General features: G+C 34.8%; 1 protein-coding gene across 7 annotated transcripts in view; it reads right to left on the reverse strand.

The window, feature by feature from the left end:
• Positions 1 to 3,964: 3,964 nt before the first annotated feature.
• Positions 3,965 to 17,887, reverse strand: part of LOC142342740 (calmodulin-like) — a 91,071-nt gene continuing 77,148 nt past the window's right edge. For all 7 annotated transcript variants that reach the window (XM_075394270.1, XM_075394267.1, XM_075394272.1 and 4 more), the window contains exons 3-5: positions 13,240 to 13,317; positions 11,310 to 11,451; positions 3,965 to 4,509 (exon numbers count right to left, since the gene is read on the reverse strand). In XM_075394270.1, coding sequence (XP_075250385.1) covers positions 4,380 to 4,509; positions 11,310 to 11,451; positions 13,240 to 13,317 — 350 coding nt within the window. In that variant the 3' untranslated portion in view covers positions 3,965 to 4,379. The remainder of the gene's footprint in view (positions 4,510 to 11,309; positions 11,452 to 13,239; positions 13,318 to 17,887) is intronic.

The following is a 17,887-nucleotide window of genomic DNA, read 5'->3' on the forward strand; positions in this document are numbered from 1 at the left end:
GTTATGGTTATTAAACCAAATATGATGAACGAACATATTTTAACAGTGAGCTGGGAAGCATAGCAGATAAAAATGATAGTTGTTGTAATAACAACGGTGAAACATGGGTAAAGTGCCATAACAATAATGATAGTGTTAAGTTTGCTCTTGGTTCCCAAACATCGGCGAAGACCAATCCACTAATCCCCTTCGCTTATGACACTAGTAGTATAAATAGTTTTACAAATATTAAAATTAAAAAACTATTTATAACAAAACCCAAGTTGAGCATCTGAATGAAACCGAAATAAGCACTATTTGATGAATATATAAGAAGAAAAAACTTTATATAAAAGAGAAAACGACACCATAAATGAAAATTATGATAATAATGAAGATTTTAGTGCTAATCATATTGGTTACATTATGAATAGAGAAAGCGAACAACTAATAGATAAAAGATATGTTGCTACTGTTTTTAATGTGGCGGGTAAAAGTTATTTAAATTAGTGTATGAACTCTAAAAAATGCTCAGAGTCTAATTGAAGTTTTAGTGCAATATAAATGATGGGTTATAAATGTTTAAAGTGCGATTTCAAATGTGGGGGTTATTTCCACTTCTGCTCTCACTATAAAACAAAACATAAAGATAAAATGGGTGGCCGCAAGTGTGTTTATATATTACTCAGTGGTTTTTTTGTTAAAAATGGTTGTTGTATTGATAATAATAAAGATAATAATTGATAATAATAATAAATCATTGATAAGAATAGTAATAATAACATTGATTAGGTCAATATCATTGATAGAACTAGTTTTAAGAAAAATAATAATTTCAATAAAAAAATCAATATCTTTCATAAGAGTAATAATAATATCATTCAGGGAACCTGCTTCGAAGATGATAAAGTCAAAATCACTCCCCGAAGTGGTTTTACCGATCTACGGAGTGGCAACACAGCTGATGCACGAAGTGGCAACTTTTTCGATCAGCGAAGTTTTCTTTGCAGATGAAGAATTTGAAATTAACATTAAAATAGAAGAATTTAAAAGAAAGTTAATTAATTTAACTGCTAAACTATGTAACGAATGCAAGTCTAAAAATCAGAAACAAAATTTGATATAAATATGTATACATGTAGGGATTGTAATGCAATTAAAACTTACTGTGAATATTGTAGTTCTAGTGTGAGATTTAGTGGATTAAGAGCACATATAATGTCAGAACATCCTGCTTTAGATTTACCTAGAGGATTTTGTATTACCTTAGCTTCTGATAAATATCAAGTCTATAATAAAGATCAACTCTATGATAAATTCTCGTGTAAATACTGTATTTTTTTATGATCCAAACTTGATTATCATCGTATAGATGTAAATAAACTAATAGAAAATACAAATTTATTAAAAAGTATCAAAAATTTCAAAAAAAAAATCTCAGCACGAATAAACATGATGAATAAGCATGGTCTTTCTACCTAAACGTGCTTATTGCTGTGCTTGTTGTGCTTATTTTCATTTTGAAAAGATAAAATAGCTTTACTAGAGCTAATCTGGTATTTTTTGTCCAACAATTTTTTTCCCAACTTTGGTTTTACCAGCTTTTTACACGGTCTCACAATTTGCACTAGTATCTGGGATACGTCCACTGAAAACGGTCGGGATAGAACCCGAACAATCTCTCTGATAAAGGTTAATCACCACCTTAACTCTGTATTAGTGGATTGCACTAAATGAGACAAGAAATGATGGTATTGAAAAAAATTTGAAGGGAATTAGGGTAAGTTTCTATGTAGTAGCGAAAATATCCAAAAAGATAGTAGTGGATAGAATGGGGATAGCGATTAGGCCTGCGGTTTGGACCATTCCTATTGTATGCTTCAGCATCGCGGGAATGATCCGAGACCCAGGGCTGGTCGGTACCCCCTTTTATCCACTACTCCAGTGTACAAAAAATTTTAAAATGTTTTTTTTTTAATTTTTTATCGAAAACTTTTCATAGTTTTGTCATTTGTTTTCATTTGTCAAACAAAAGAATCAATTTTTATCCCACTAAACTTTGGACATCATGTAAATGACTGTTCAGACCATGGAAACAATCGTTAACGAGGTCACCGTTCAAAAATGCAAATAACGGTTACTTTTTTCCAACTTCGTATAGAAAATACTAACCGTGATTTTTAGTGATTTCCATAAAAACTTTAAGCAGAATATTTGCACTAATAAACGTTTTTTGCATTGTTTTTGTTTTTTAATCTAAAATTGAAGTACCTCCGGCATATTTTCAACTATACAATCTACGAAATCTTGATAAGTACGAAGTTGGGATAAGATTTTACTCATGATTTCCTGCGAACTGTTATGAATCTATCCAACTATGTGCAGACTTCCTATTTCGCTTAAAATCTAGCATCACTTGCAATCTATGTTATAACTTGTTCAATGGAGATGATTGATAATCACATTTGTACGCAACTCGCCTCAGCAAAGTATTGTTGATTACGCTTTTAGAAGTTATTGCTCAAAATTAATATAATTAAATGTCTGCATCATAAGCACCAAAACCATATTAAGAGCGCGCGCCTAGTTCTGAAAATCAAAAAAATCTGAAAATCAAAAAGATATTCGAGTAAGTCTTACTTATAATTCAATTTAGTTTAATGAAAATGCGAAAACGGTTATTTTTCTAGCGTAGAAACCCTTTGGTTTCTTATACCTTTTAAAATTGGAGAGATGTGACCAAAATATTTCTTCAGCTTAACTTCTGTCATCTACCGTTTCTGTCTTTTTTCGAAAATTGTCAGTGCAATTCTTTTTAAAGCTGCATTAAGTTTGTTAACTTCAAAGCATTTTAATTGTAACGCTGATGTTTAGCAATTTTGAAGTATTGATAAGGTAATGTCAGCGACCATACTGCTCTCTTTACAACTACTAAAAAGACTGAATTCTCCCTAGTTTAGACTTATTAAAAAAACTCAGAAATAGAGGGTAAATATTTACTAAATCACTCGATCCAGGCCCAGCATCCTAGCCTAAACAGAACTTTAGGCAAAGAAAGGCACTGTTGTGTAAAAAGAAATGAAAAACGAGGCTCAGAAACCAACAGAAATTATTGTCCTTGTGGTTTATCAAACATTATTACAGTGGCATTTAAAGTTATACCGTGCCATTTACCTAGCAAATTATTACAGTGCCATTTACCTAGTGGCATTTTAAGTCGCCTAATGGTCCTGAAGATCCATTAACGTCGAGCATGATTTTGTTCATGGGTATTTTGGTTAAAGTAGTACTTAGTCAACGAGTTCTGCTGAGTCAATCTAGTAAACTCTTCATAAGCAAGCATAGGCTTAGCACAGCCAATCCATACCCATTTTTTGATTGAGCTCAGAACCTTTTGGAAGTCAAAGTCTGTACCTTAAGACTCGATGTTAATCTTGTAAGATCGTTCAATAGTTTTGAAAATTAGCATTGTCTTACAAGAATGATGCAAGACAACATCGGCTTGCAAGGTTTTGGAACTCGTGATGAGCGGATTCAGATTTCGCAAGAATCTTGCAAGATGATTCGAAACAAGATATCAATCCAGGCAAAAATTAAATCATGGTATCAGTTTTCTAGAAAACACCTTTGAAACAAATTATTGTTTATTTTGCAACAATTTTACTTTGAAACGAAAACTCGTTTTCAATTCTATCCTATTCTTAGCGAAAAAAAACCAAAAAAGCCCCAAAAATAGTGTACGAGCCACAAGATAGTGGTATATAAGAGGCCAACAATTTTGTCAAAATGATAGGGTTGTTGTGTAAAGGTTAACACGCTACACAGCGGTTGTTCTGGAGATAGTTAGTTCGAGTCATCTTAACCCTAAACATTTGAGTTAATTCTTGTTGGCGGTACAGTGGTGGGTTGCTAAAATAGCAGCTGACCAGGTTCCCTACCTTAGTGGCAAGAAAGAAGGCAATTGTGCCGACTAAAGTAAAAAGGAGAGAGTAAAGGCTAAATGTATCATCGATGCAGATATACAAAGAAGCGCAAATTAATGAAAATATGATAAATATAACGCATGATTCGCAATCCATTATTACCCATTTGAGTGGATAGCTTATCCATAGCTTTTAATCAATCCAAAATAAAAAGAAGACAAAAATAAAGAGATCAGAGCAAGCTGCGCAGAAGTAATCTAAACAAATTTAAATATCATTTAAAGAAGTTTTAAGCACTGCTAATGGTAAGATAACTTGAGGAATACAGTATGGTTGGAAGATTAAGCTGCAACGTCGCAATCAATCCACGAACATTTTGAACTGTACACCAGAACATTCTGGAACATTCGCGGCGAATTAAGAGAGGAATGTTTTGGAATAGTCTAGAAATTTTGGCTGCGAGTGTCGAGGATGGTCCTATCTCATTGTCATCATTTTGACGAATTCTTCGTAGTTGATTTCTCCATCCCCGTCAATGTCCGCTTCTTGAATCATCTCGTCTACTTCTTCGTCTGTCAGTTTCTCCCCTAACGTCGTCATCACCGTCCTAAATCAAGACCCTTCAATTGAAGGCACCAAACAAAACAATTCCAGGTTGAGGTCTCACGCTAAAATGAATTCCGATCATACCGTGCCAAAGGGGCCGCTGGGCAGACCTTGCGAAGACTAAGCTACAGTACTCGGCTGTCAGAACCATGTAATTTTGGGGTAAAAATTTTCGGGTGAGCGCTCTAGTTGGGTCTGATTAGAGGTAGTTTGAGATGTATTGGAGTTCAACGTACCACTTACTGGTATAAAAACTTTCAGTGCGTTTTTTTGTCTATTTCAAATGCATATTTCATTTGATATTATTTCATTTGTTCATCGTTTATCCTGTTGAAAAAAATATAAATTATGAGAATACGTTATTATTCTGACATCATTTTCACAACAATTTTTCATATACTTATTAATTTATATATTAATGATAGCCACTCTGAAAAAAAGGAAGTTTCGAAGAACCGCATACTGATAAAGCCAGTGAAATTCCCAGAAGGGGATTTTTTCTATTCTAAACTGGTCTTTTTTGAATAGAATTAAAAACAGGGACATTTAATAATCTGTACAAAATGAGTTACAAAACAGTTTCATGCGTTGGTTTAAAAAAATACAGATAGCAAAATTTACACGTCACTCATATACATTACATAAAAAACCGTACAGCGTCCAAATAAAACTTTCTTCCATTCGAGATGAAAAAAAAACAAAATCAATTGAGATAGGAGAATTTGAAACAAAAAATCTTCATTTTTTAAGCAGTCACAATAAAGAATTGATGATTTTGCAATTTAATAACTACAAATATGATTCTCATTGAGAAAATTTAAGAGAGAAAGAAAGTTTCTGATTTTATATTTTCATCAAGAGGTAAGTAACACAGACCTCGAATTATTGCAATAATTTTTTAAAAAATCAAAATAAAACTAAATAAAAAATTTAATTAAATTAAACTAAATAGAGGACTTTGCTGGACACAACGTATGCTTTCCGGTTCTACTTCTTTCAACCCCGATTTATTCAACCTACTATAATTTAACATCTATATCTTCACCCTTTACTGATACAACACCGCATTTCATTCACCTCGAAATCTGTTCAATACCTGATATATTTCGATTGGAAATATAAACAAAGCTTGTCTAGTTTTTCAAAATAATAGATATCTAAATGCTGCTGATCTGTCATATTAACGATTCAATTGACAATAATTTTGATTCCTTTTTCTATTTCCTCATGATTATTAAAGCAAGGGCCCGGATCATTTTAAGAGCCAGGGCCGCTTCATGATTTTCTGACACCAACTTTTTCAATTCACGTTCTCCAATTTTCAGCACAAAATTTTGCATTAAGTGGAAACAGTAGCCCGATAACATTGAATCTGGATAGTGTTTTTGGAAAGCATTAATAGAGGCAAATTCAAAACGTAGCAAAAACTTATCAGTTTTAAAATCTGGAGCAATAGTTTCTAAGGCGTCAAGTAATCTGTTGTATGTTTCATGGAAGGGTAGCATTAAAAAAACAGGAGCAATACTTAGAATATACACAAGTATGGTATGAATTAGTTAGAAGTCATTAGATTATGATTTAAAAGTTACGTCCACAAGCCAAAAAATAGAAACTCCAAGAACTGATATCATATACAGTTCACCAAAAATTAAAATGCGCTCTTGGTCTTCTTGTCGACTGTCAAAATGCAAAACGCTTTGAACATATCGGATGTACCAAAATGTCGGTCCACGCAATCATGCACTAAAATTCGTTGTAAAATCATTGTTAAAAGCTCAGATATTGGTTTTAAATTGGCTTAGACGGCATGACTTATTGGTCCCAGAGACTTCTGTTAAGGGTAGTTTTGCGGAGGCTACGGCTGCTACGGGCGTTAAATTTTGACTGAATTTGAATGGCTTGCTTTCCAATGAGAAAACTGTGATTGTGTTCCTCGTCCCGTTTGCGCGAATAATTTGACTATTTTTTTGAATTCAGAAACGCGGCATATATAGCTTTGATATTTAGAGCAACCCCAGGCAGTGCTTTACTTTTTTGTCGTCTCATATAAAACGCACGGCCTTCTACTATTAATAGTTCTCTGTTTTTGGAAGAGGTAGTACGCTCGAACTTGGCAAATATAATGCTGATTTGAAAATGTAAGAAAACAGGAAAGGTTCTGGAATACGACTCACTTCTTCATTGCCTTTGATTGCCCTAGTAGGCACCAGATGAAAAAAAACTAATTCGTTGCTGGTTATAAATTGATTTTTAGTAATAGAACGATTATCTTTATTCTCTTGATAGTTATGAGCCAATTATTTACAGGTTGGAATCGATGTGAAATGACTGAGGTTTCAAAATGATTTTTTCACCCATAATTCATTTCACCCCGATTTTCTTCTTAATGGGACTCAAAAGATTTCACTTAGTCTAAATAACACTTAATTATGTGATTATTAAAGTTGGGGGCAAAACAATGTAGGGTTTAAATTGTTGCAGTATTAAACTATATAGGGGTTAAAAACGGGGGGTGAAGTCATGGGGGGTTAAAAGAATAGGGGTGAAAAAACACGATACCATTTTTTGGGGCAACGATCTGAAATTAAATTTCAATAACCTATTGCTAAATTACGAGTCAAGAGACATTTAATTGATCAGTTTTTCAACAGTTTGAACAAGGAGGCTCGGTAATGTGCTTTCGCACATGTTGTTTCAACCCTGCCCATCCACATTGTGATTTAATAGTCTACCAAACAAGGAAGAGAAAGAAAAAGTTCGAATCAAAAAATCACATATACTTCAACAAACAGTTATAGACGAGATCCGACGAGACTTGCCATCAACGAGAGTACTGGACAAGACACAAACACAAAATAGGAAACATTAAAAACTACCAAAACTTGATGACTATACTTAATAAATAGAAAATAACAGAACGGAAAAATAATCCGACAAAAACCCGATGTAAACAAATCAAACTGAACTTCATTAGATGTCCATTGGATAAGATATAAGACCTCTCAATAATGTGACTCGGTGACAGGCCGACAAAGGAGAGCAAAAAGGACAAAGTTCAAAATTACTTCTCTTTTTGAAAACAACCAATTTGACATTGATTGAAACCACTTCGTTTCAACTGGCCTTATTAGGAAGGCTAATTTATATGCCAGAGGAAAAAATTGAGGCCTGTCGTTATCCGTAATATGTCGGGCTACTTCAAAAATAACAGCAAAAACGAAACAACAAACAAATGAATTTAACAAGAACGGGGTGTAGCAACCGTTGAAACCACAAGCTATTCATACAGAATATTAGACACCGTTATTTTTGCACATTCTCAACGCCAATTGGGTGGGCCACAATGAAGGTGATAATGTGGAAGAAAAACAAAAGAAGACCAATTGAGCAAATATCCAAAAATCACACCTATGAAAATGCGTAGCATCAAAGCGAAGAAATCATCAGTTTAAAATAAAACTAATATAAAGATTGGATCTTGGTTTGGTGGAAAGAGGATGCGATCTGTCCTTACTGAGATCAAGCTAAAAAAAATTAAAATTATTAATATAAAAGTGACAAAGCTCCAAAATCCACTGATTTTTTTTAAGTAAATGTTTTCAAAAGTTCAAACAAACCATAATCTTTCACCTTGAAAAAAAGACCAATTTGCAGCTACTTAGAAATCTAATTGCGGTTGTTCTTGTTGAGACCAAACCATAGGACGACAAAAGATAGCAAATAAGAACAGAAATCAAAATTTTGCAAATAAACTATTGTAGTCACAGTGTTGAAGGCATTAAATCTATAATACATTGAAAGCCATTAAAAACATTAAACAGATGAAAGCAGTGAAATGATTTGCTTTGGTCCCTTTTGGTTTTAACGGGGTCTCCTAGGTAATGGGTCTTAAAGGTAAAGAAAACAAAAAGAACCACAGTATTGACCAGTATCGAAAACTCGAAAATGTTGCATTAAGTGGAAACAGTAGCCCGATAACATTGAGTCTGGATAGTGTGCTTGGAAAGCATTAATAGAGGCAAATTCAAAACGTAGCAAAAACTTATCAGTTCTAAAATCTGGATTTTGGTTTAGTGCATAGAGGATGCGATCTGTCTTTCCTGAGACCAAGCTAAAAAAATTAAAATAATTAATATAAAATGACAAAGCTCCAAAATCCACTGAGTTTTTTTAAGTAAATGTTTTCAAAAGTTCAAACAAACCATAATCTCTCACCTTGAAAAAAAGACCATTTTGCAGCTACTCAGAAATCTAATTATGTTTGTTCTTGTTGAGACCAAACCATAGGACGACAAAAGATAGCAAATAAGGACAGAAATCAAAATTTCGCAAATAAATTATCGAAGCCACAGTGTTGAAGCCATTAAATCTATAATACATTGAAAGCCATTAAAAACTTTAAACAGACGAAAGCAGTGAAATGATTTGCCTTGGTCCCTTTTGGTTTTAACGGGGTCTCCTAGGTAATGGGTCTTAAAGGAAAAGACAACAAAAAGAACCAGAATATTGACCAGTATCGAAAACTCAAGAAATTCTTATGAAAACACTTTTCTAAGCTCTATAGACATCTGTCGAGACATAACCCAAAGCCAACATATTGCTTGCAGCAACAGAACATTGACGAGGTCTGCAAAAAAGAAATAGCTAGTTTCCTGTTGACGACAAAGAGAACAAAGAATGGGAATAACAAAATTGTTTTATTTAAAGAAAAGAATGTTTTCTGTAAAGACTCTCAAAAAAAAATTGAAAGTCTTTGAAACTGTTAGCTGTAAACTGAAATTACGAAAGGGATCCAGAAGCAATCAAGGCCTCGGATTGTCATAAATATACCGAACAACAACAAAAAAAAACGACATTTAGACCGAAAAACGAAAAAATCCTAATAATTTTTGGGAGAGCACAAATGCGCAGCCATTAAAACTATAGATTTATTACTGAAGTCTTTGAACAGCTATTTTAGCGCAATTTTTCAGTGCCAATTGGAGCTATACGTAATATTATTAGTTGAAAAGGGAGTAAATAACAACCTCAAATACAGGCAAATATGAAGAAATTTACAAAACTTTGAATAGTTTTCGTATTAAGAAAGCGAAAAAACATTACCTGAACATAAAACCACTACAAAAGGTATTTTTTGCTTCGCTTAGATTAAGTTTTTTCCCTGTATAAATTCAGATTAAGAAAGATGTGGACAGAAATAACATTGAAAATGAAAAAAAAAATTCAAAAACTTCATTAACATTTTCTTAAAACAAATACGTTCGAAAACATAAGTGGCATTAGATAACAACTGAAGGCATTGTATAGGCTCACCTGCAGCTCTGTGTGAAGCTGACCAAATCTTTAATTATTGAAAAGTGTTCATGGGGCTCCAAAAAGAGTGACAAATGAATCCAAAACGAAAAGAAATCAATTAAAATTTAAATAAATACATTGTCAATGCCATAAAAACTGTCAGCTTTTCTCTGAAGACAAAATATAATTTCATAAGGCCTTATGTTGTTGTGAATTGGATTTGTCAGCCGTGGTTTGAATTAATTCTTGTCAGTAATAAACATAAAAAAAAATTGAGAAAAAAATTTTGAAAAGAACACACACTAATTTATTCCGAATAATTATTGATTGCAAGAATCCACAATGAGTTCAAAACTAGCCCTGATTTTTCTCAGCGTCGAACTAAGACAATTGATCTTTCCAGGTTTTCGCAAAATTGATCACTTAGCAAATGAAATATTTCAAAAAGCCACAAAAAAAATCATGCATTTTGTATAATTATTAGGTTTATTTCTTGGAAAACCGGCAAAAATTTAATTCCAGAAAACTCCTATAGGAAACAAATGTACAGCTATCTTTTTGAAGTTTACAAAAATTGTGGCAGCAGATGTTAGGTATCTACTTCCTGTAAATTTAAACGAAGTAGGAAACAAAAGCTTATTTGGACCGTTTTTTTTTTATTTAAAAAGTCTCAAATTCGAAATATTTATGCAGAAATATTAACCGAAAAAAACTCGGATCAAATTGGGGAGCCTTCTCTATCCTTAACCGTAACATTGTTTTTAAAAATATTAACAAATTTTAGCAAAATTGACGAAAATTTGGTCAAAAAAAAGAAAATGTGAATAAAAACAACGGAATTCACTCTACTTTCCTCAAAAGTTTAAACCCCGATAACTCCCTGTAAAAAACGAAAATCAAAAAAAAAATCTTTTTATTTCTGTTTTGTACGCTGGACGAGCTTTCTATTGATACCAGTATCAACTCTCTATGATGAATATATCGATCGGCCAAAGTTGTCTAAATAAAAAAAGACCCATTTGAGTATATAGTTCCTCCCCCCACATGTGGGTCGGAACAACAATCACTGAAAAAAGTTGCAAGAAGCATGCAAAGAGTTAGAAAACAGTATTTATAAAGTTTGCAAATATAAGATTTTCTAGCTGAACGATGAGTTTTTGCTTCTCATTAAGTTAATCGGGCGTTTGTAATTTTTAGCCAAACTCAAATACTTGAGGCTATTTTATGATTTCTTCCCCATGCCTCAATGTTCGTTTTCAAAACCCTCAGTTTCAGTTGTTTTGCTGCTTGATGAGTTTCAAAACATACGAAAATTGCAGAAATTACTCTTATTAACTGAGTAGGGTCGTATTTTATTACAACTTAATCATTTTTTGATTGTTTTTTTTTTACCCTGTGAACTAAAACCACAAAAAATGTGCTTCAACGAGAGGTGAACAGTTCTGGGACAACGAGAAATCACAGTAAGCGCATCCGATTTGTCACAATATTGCATGGATTACAGACCTTAGCTCAGCGGCGGATATAGTTCCAGACCCGTCTTTGTCGAATACTCGGAAGGCATCTCTGATCTCCTGTTCTATGTCGTCACTACTCATCCTCCTAGCCATCATTATGAGGAACTCCTTGAATTCCAAAGTACCATTCCCTACAATCACACAACCAATTTATTTAGGCCTTACTTTTACTCAAATCTTTTGATTTGCACTAAGTTTAAAATTGAAGTTCTAATTGCGCTTACGTTTAATTTAGAAGTTTAAATTGAGTTTTCATTCTCATTTTCTCCATTCTAACAGAAAAGAAGCTTCCTAAGCTGCTTTGTTTTTTGCTGATTGCCACGATGTTGCTATTCGAAATGTACGCTTCTCATGGACAAAAAAACAACTCGGCTAATAAAAGATCTAGTATACAGCGTGCATGAAAAAGCTATCGAAAAATACCAGGCCTCCAGCCATCTCCAGCGCAGGGCTTGAATGAGTTCCTCGACAAAATTGAACAAAATTTCTTGACAGAAAAACAAAAATTTTGAGTTTGGACGAGCAAGAGTGTTTGTTTTGAGTAACTACACAATCAGATGGACGGTTTGTTAGATCTTTAAAAAAACTTCCAGTTTAATGTTACTTTTTAAAAACTACGAGGGAAAAAAGATTTTTAGGATTTCATTTTTCAACATGATGCGCCTGTGCGCAAATCGAAGTTTATCACCATTTATGTCAACGAAAAAAGTGGTGGTACTGGAATGGTCCGCAAATACGTCCTGATCTCATTTTAAAATTTATGGGAAATTGCAATGCAACAAGTACAATATTAGAAGAAAAAGCATAGAAAATTTGACTCAAATGATGTTAGAAAATTGCGCGATAACTGTACAAACCATCTAATAGATGTCAAAAACCTAAAAAACCTAAAACTTCGATACTAGAGAACTGATTTTAACTCAAAATTTTGAATTATTTGATATTTGTGATATTTTTTAAAAAGTTCATTAGGCGTACGTAAATTTTTGGTGACATATTTTATTCTCTGAAAAACCGTAACTTCATTGTAGTTATTATTTTAACAGATTATGTATACGATTACTGCTATTACGCAAAATTTTTAGAAAAAATACTTAATGTTATAATGAACACAATGTGAAACATCAAGCTTGATGATTTTTCAGATATTTACCCAGAACATTATGCAAGAAAGAGTAATCCATAGGTTTCAGTAATTATTAAAAGTTAAACCATTGGAACATAATGCATCAGTGCGGATATGTTACATAAGAGTTAGGGTAGTGAGATTTTTTTTGTTTGTCTTACAACACTTATCAAACTCCAATTATCAACCCTCTTACATACTTGTTGGTGCAATACTACTCCATCTTGCAGTCGAACTTCGGAAAAATTTTCGGCTGATGGTCTTGCCTACTTATGAAACCCAGATAAAGCGTTGCGGTAACTTACCAGATACCCCAATTTAAAGTTGACGAACTTCATCCAAGTTTCTTTGTTAAAAGGAAACTTTTAACAATTTATCTCTAAAATTATTATAAAATTTATCTCAAAACGTGATGTTTTCACGTTTACTCAACTTAGATTGAATCTGCATTTGCGTTAAACATTAGAAAGAGAACAGATGTGAATAGAAAGTAAATTCGTGACGACAATCTTTTAATTGTAAGACTTGGAGTTATAAGACTAATGGAGTTCGGCAATTTACATTGGGCTATCTGGTAAGTTATCCTTACGTTTTATCTGAATTTCATAAGAAGGTAAGACCATTAGCCGAGGGGATCAATGGCGTAATTTTTTTCCAAAATTTGATTGCAAGATAAAGTGATATTGCGTCAAAAATTGTTTTAATTTTTTTAGTTCGTGCTAGTTTACTTTTGACGTTCAGTGTACAAAGATATGATGATTTTTATAAGATATCTAAAGTTGACATGACATACCGTCTTCGTCGACCTCATTGATCATGTCTGTGAGTTCCTGCTCTGTCGGGTTCTGTCCCAATGATCTCATCACAATCCCTAAAAAAAAGATTTTCAAAACGAGTATTTCACATTGTGTTTGTCTTGACAAAAATTTTCAAGCGAAACTACCCCGGCAGTTTTTATGGGATGCATTGCGAAAAACAGCTGCACGCTACTAATTTGGGGAATAAATATCTGAGTGTGAGCCTCTTGATTTTTTGGATCCATTCTGTTTTGCCCCCCCCCCCCCCCAGCTTTTTTACGCCCCCCCCCCCCGGCGCACGTGCAATTTGTTTACATAGTAACGTGCTATATAACATTATATAATTTGTAACTGGGGGGGGGGCGTAAAAAACACTGGGGGGCGAAACAGAATAGATCCGATTTATCTTACAAGACTTTCGGGAGAATTCATTCAATTTGTTAGCAAAATCATGAATTCTCTTGTGTTGATAATCAAAAATCTCATGTGAAAAAGCACTCAATAAAAGGCATACACTAGAACTGGTGAGCCGACAAAGTGATGTAACAATCGGCGTAATAATTTATATAACTGTATACATCGTGGGGCGTTCGGCTAATTCACACTCTTCATAGCTGAGCTGTGGTAAATTAAGACAACTGATAGTACTTGTTCACGCATAAGTGGTACCATCTCACTGCTACAGTGGCCTATCTTCCGAGTTCACGACCCACACAAGGACTTCAAGATCTTGCCAGGTAAATTGCTGGTTAGGACGTACACATAATATACGGTAATTAACAAAATTTAGTTTCTAAACTTTGTCTTTGATTATTATTAATAAAATCGAGAACTCTAGCTGTGGGCCAATTGAGTGCAAAAAACCGTGGAAAGCAGTGTTGAATTTGAGCTACTACTCAAAATCAACTCGCATGTTAGCCTTACTAAACATTCAGCCTTTTCCATCTCTAGCGTTTGACTGTTTTCCAAATGATTTCAGGTGAGATTAAAAAAAATAATAAGAAATGAAACATAAAGGACCATTTATTCTATTTCGTACTAATTTTTGAATTTTTTAACAAGGCACTCAGTACAATTGAAGTAATCAAAATCAAATGAATGCAGTTTTTCACGTTAATTTCTATAAAACCCAATTTGTGTTTGAAAAACACATTCAAATTCACGTGTTTTTTTTTTACAAATGAACGTTGTTTTAAGATTTTCTGGAAATGACAGAAAAATGTCAATTTTTTGTTCACAAAATTTTTCAGTCAATATTTCTTTGACGCTATATGCTTCTGAATTTGGTAATACTTCTTTATGTTTAAACATGAAAGCTTTTTCTCAACAAAAACTTTCTAGTTTCTAACAGAAGAAAATATAAGAAAAATTTTCAAAGTGTTTTAATCTGCATGGAATGTTGTTTTACAACAATCTGGGTAGACTTGCCTAGTAAACTTGGGTAACACCGTTCGTTTGGGACGGTACGCCTGGTGTCTCTATGCAGGTTGAGCTAACAAGGCTCTGGCTGAGGAAAATAATGGCAACCTACTTCAGTAAAATGCCAAGAAGTATGAAGGCCCTTAAAAGTCAAACGAAAAACGGCGTAAACAAAATCCAGAAGGAGGCCGCGACCGGCAGGAATGGTGTTTTGTAGACAGGACACCCCCGGTCGACACCGTGACCTGAAAATTGGCTCCTGGAATGTGAGAACTATGGCACAGAGCGGAAAATTAGAGGACGTCAAGCAAAAAATGGAACGTATGAAGGTAGACGTGATAAGTATAGCAGAAATGAGATATATATATATATATATATATATATATATATATATATATATATATATATATACATATATATATATATATATATATATATATGATGGGACACTTGTCTCAGGTGATCACAGTGCTATACTTGGGTCCAGAGGAGAAATGTGTGAGAAGAGTGGGAATCATCATGAAGAACAAACTGGCAGCATCACTCAGCGGGTATTGGCCTGTCTCAGACCGAGTGATAGCCGCCCAGTTCAACACTCGGCCATCCGAAATATATGTTGTACAAGTCTATGCACCGACATTCACAGCAGATCAAGATGACACCGATCAATTTTACCATGACTTAGACAAAGCGTTGGAAATGAGCAAGTCCAGAGAAATCAAGATTGTGATGGGAGACTTGAACGCTAAAGTCGAAAAAGAAACTGAAGGATTATCAGTTGGTCCATACGGAAAAGAGGAGCGCAATGAAACGGGCGATCAGTTTGTAAATTGGTGTGAAGTAAAAGATCTAATAATTAAAAACACATGGTTCAAGAACCACGAAAGACGACTAGTAAATTGGAACAACCCTGGCAATAGAACAAGAAATCAGATCGGCTTCCTCTGCGTAAACAGATGTATGCGGAAAGAGTTGAAACGCAGTAGAGCTCATCCTCGGAATGACTGTGACAGCCACCACGCCCGCGTGATAGCAGAGATATATATGCGAAGATTAAAAAACCAGAGAGAGACCAGCCGCATTTGAAATATGACTATAATAACATTGACATAGAGAATCTGAAACAAATGTGGGCGGAAACAGAAGATTTGATGGCGGAAATCAAAGATGAAAGTGCAGAGATTATGAGGGAAACTTGGAAGACATCATGCTGCAAAATGAGAGACGAGTACGACCCCGTAATGAAGAAATAAAAAAGGCATGGATGACAAATGAAATCCTCGAATTAATAGAAGATAGACAAAAACACAAGAAGGACGAAATAGATTACAAAGAAATGTATAAGAGGGTCAAAGAGAAATGTCATATAACGAAACAAATTATTTTGAAGAACAATGCGAACAGATTGAGAGATTTCACAAAATTCACCCAAAGGAGTGTCATCAGATGATCAAAGCTGCCACTGGTAAATACCGAGGAAATCATTCCGGCAGTGTACTGAAGGACGAAAGCGGGAAACTAGTGATAGAAGAAAGCGAGATTCTTCAACATTGGGAGAGATACATTGCCGAACTGTATGATGATCCAACTAGAGACAGTAAAACCATGAACTTCTCCGGCGATCTCACAGGCTATAAAATTTTGAGATCGGAAATCAAAATGGCACTGAAAACAATGAAAACGGGAAAAGCCGTTGGCGAGGATGGCATCACGGTCGAACTCTATAGGAAGCTGGGTGACGTGGCAATTGATTTTCTCACAAGCCTCACGAACAGGATATACGAAAAGGGTATAATCCCTGAGGAGCACAGGCGATCGGTGTTCATAGCACTGCCAAAGAAACCCCGGGCACAGGATTGTCATTTTTTGAGGACGATCAGTCTGATGAATCACGCAACTAAAGTCATCCTGAAAGTGCTACTTAACCTTATGAAGAAGACAATCAGATGCGAAGTTAATGATTGTCAATTAGGATTTATGCCAGACCGAGGGACAAGAAATGCCATTGTTATACTGCGGTCTGTAGCCGAAAGGTGTCTGGAAGTTAAACAAGACCTTCATTGCTGCTTTATTGACTATGCCAAAGCATTTGACCGAGTCGAGCACAACATTTTGATGGAAATCCTTTGTGACCTTGATATGAGTGATAAAGACCTGCGTTTGGTACAAAACATGTACTTCAACCAATCGGCGTCGATTAGGCACAATGGGAAGATCTCAAGTCAAATTCCAATTAAACGAGGAATCAGGCAAGGAGATAACCCATCCCCCAACTACTTTTCTTTCTACTCCGAGATGGTCATGAGAGAAATTGATGGAGAGGAAGGAGTTAAGATCAATGTGATAAATTTCAACAGCCTTCGATTTGGGGACGACATTGTCTTGATGGCTGCCTCCGAAAAAGCAATGCGGGATCTTTTGGATCTGATCAATAGAAAGGGAGAAAAATATGTTATGCAAATTAACTGCAAGAAGACAAAATGTATGGTTTTCAGCGAATACACTGATCAGAAGGTAAATATCCATCTGAATGGCTAGCCACTCGAAACAGTTGATCGTTTCAATTACCTTGGATCACTCCTGACATGTGATTGTAAAGCAGATGTGACATCCGGCAAAGGGTAGCAGAGGCGAATAAAGCTTGTTCTGATATGAAAAGCGTAATAGCGCATCTGAAGATGCCCAGGAAACTGAGACTACGAATCCTTAGATGCTATGTCGAACCTATTCTCCTCTACGGCAGTGAAACGTGGACTCTGATGACAGCAGACAAGAAAACCCTCATGGCAACGGAGATGTGGTTTTTTGAGAAGAATGCTCAAAATGAAACAGACAGACGAGGTAGCATGTGAAGAAATTTTGAAACGCTCCGCGACCAAAAGTTGGATGATGAATGCAATAGCGAAGAGACAGGCATCCTTCTTTGGTCATATCATCAGGAAGCAAGTATTGGAAATTCTTGCAATGACTGTCAAAATTCTCGGCAGAAAATCACGAGGAAGTCAGAGAAGACAGTATCTCGACCAGATCAAGGAAGAGACTGGAATCCAACAAACCGAAGTTCTAGTCCGAACGGCTAACACGAGGAACCTTCAAACAGTGAACGTCCATTGACAGGACACAAGGAGAAGAAGAGTGAAAAAATTGACTAAAACATTGCAAACGCAAACATTATAGTCGAACACTCTCAAAGCAGATAGAAATTGCGAATTTTTAGATTATGAT

The sequence above is a fragment of the Convolutriloba macropyga genome, chromosome 7 (genome assembly GCF_964194025.1).
Source record: "Convolutriloba macropyga chromosome 7, txConMacr16.3, whole genome shotgun sequence".
Classification (NCBI taxonomy): Eukaryota; Metazoa; Xenacoelomorpha; order Acoela; family Convolutidae; genus Convolutriloba; species Convolutriloba macropyga.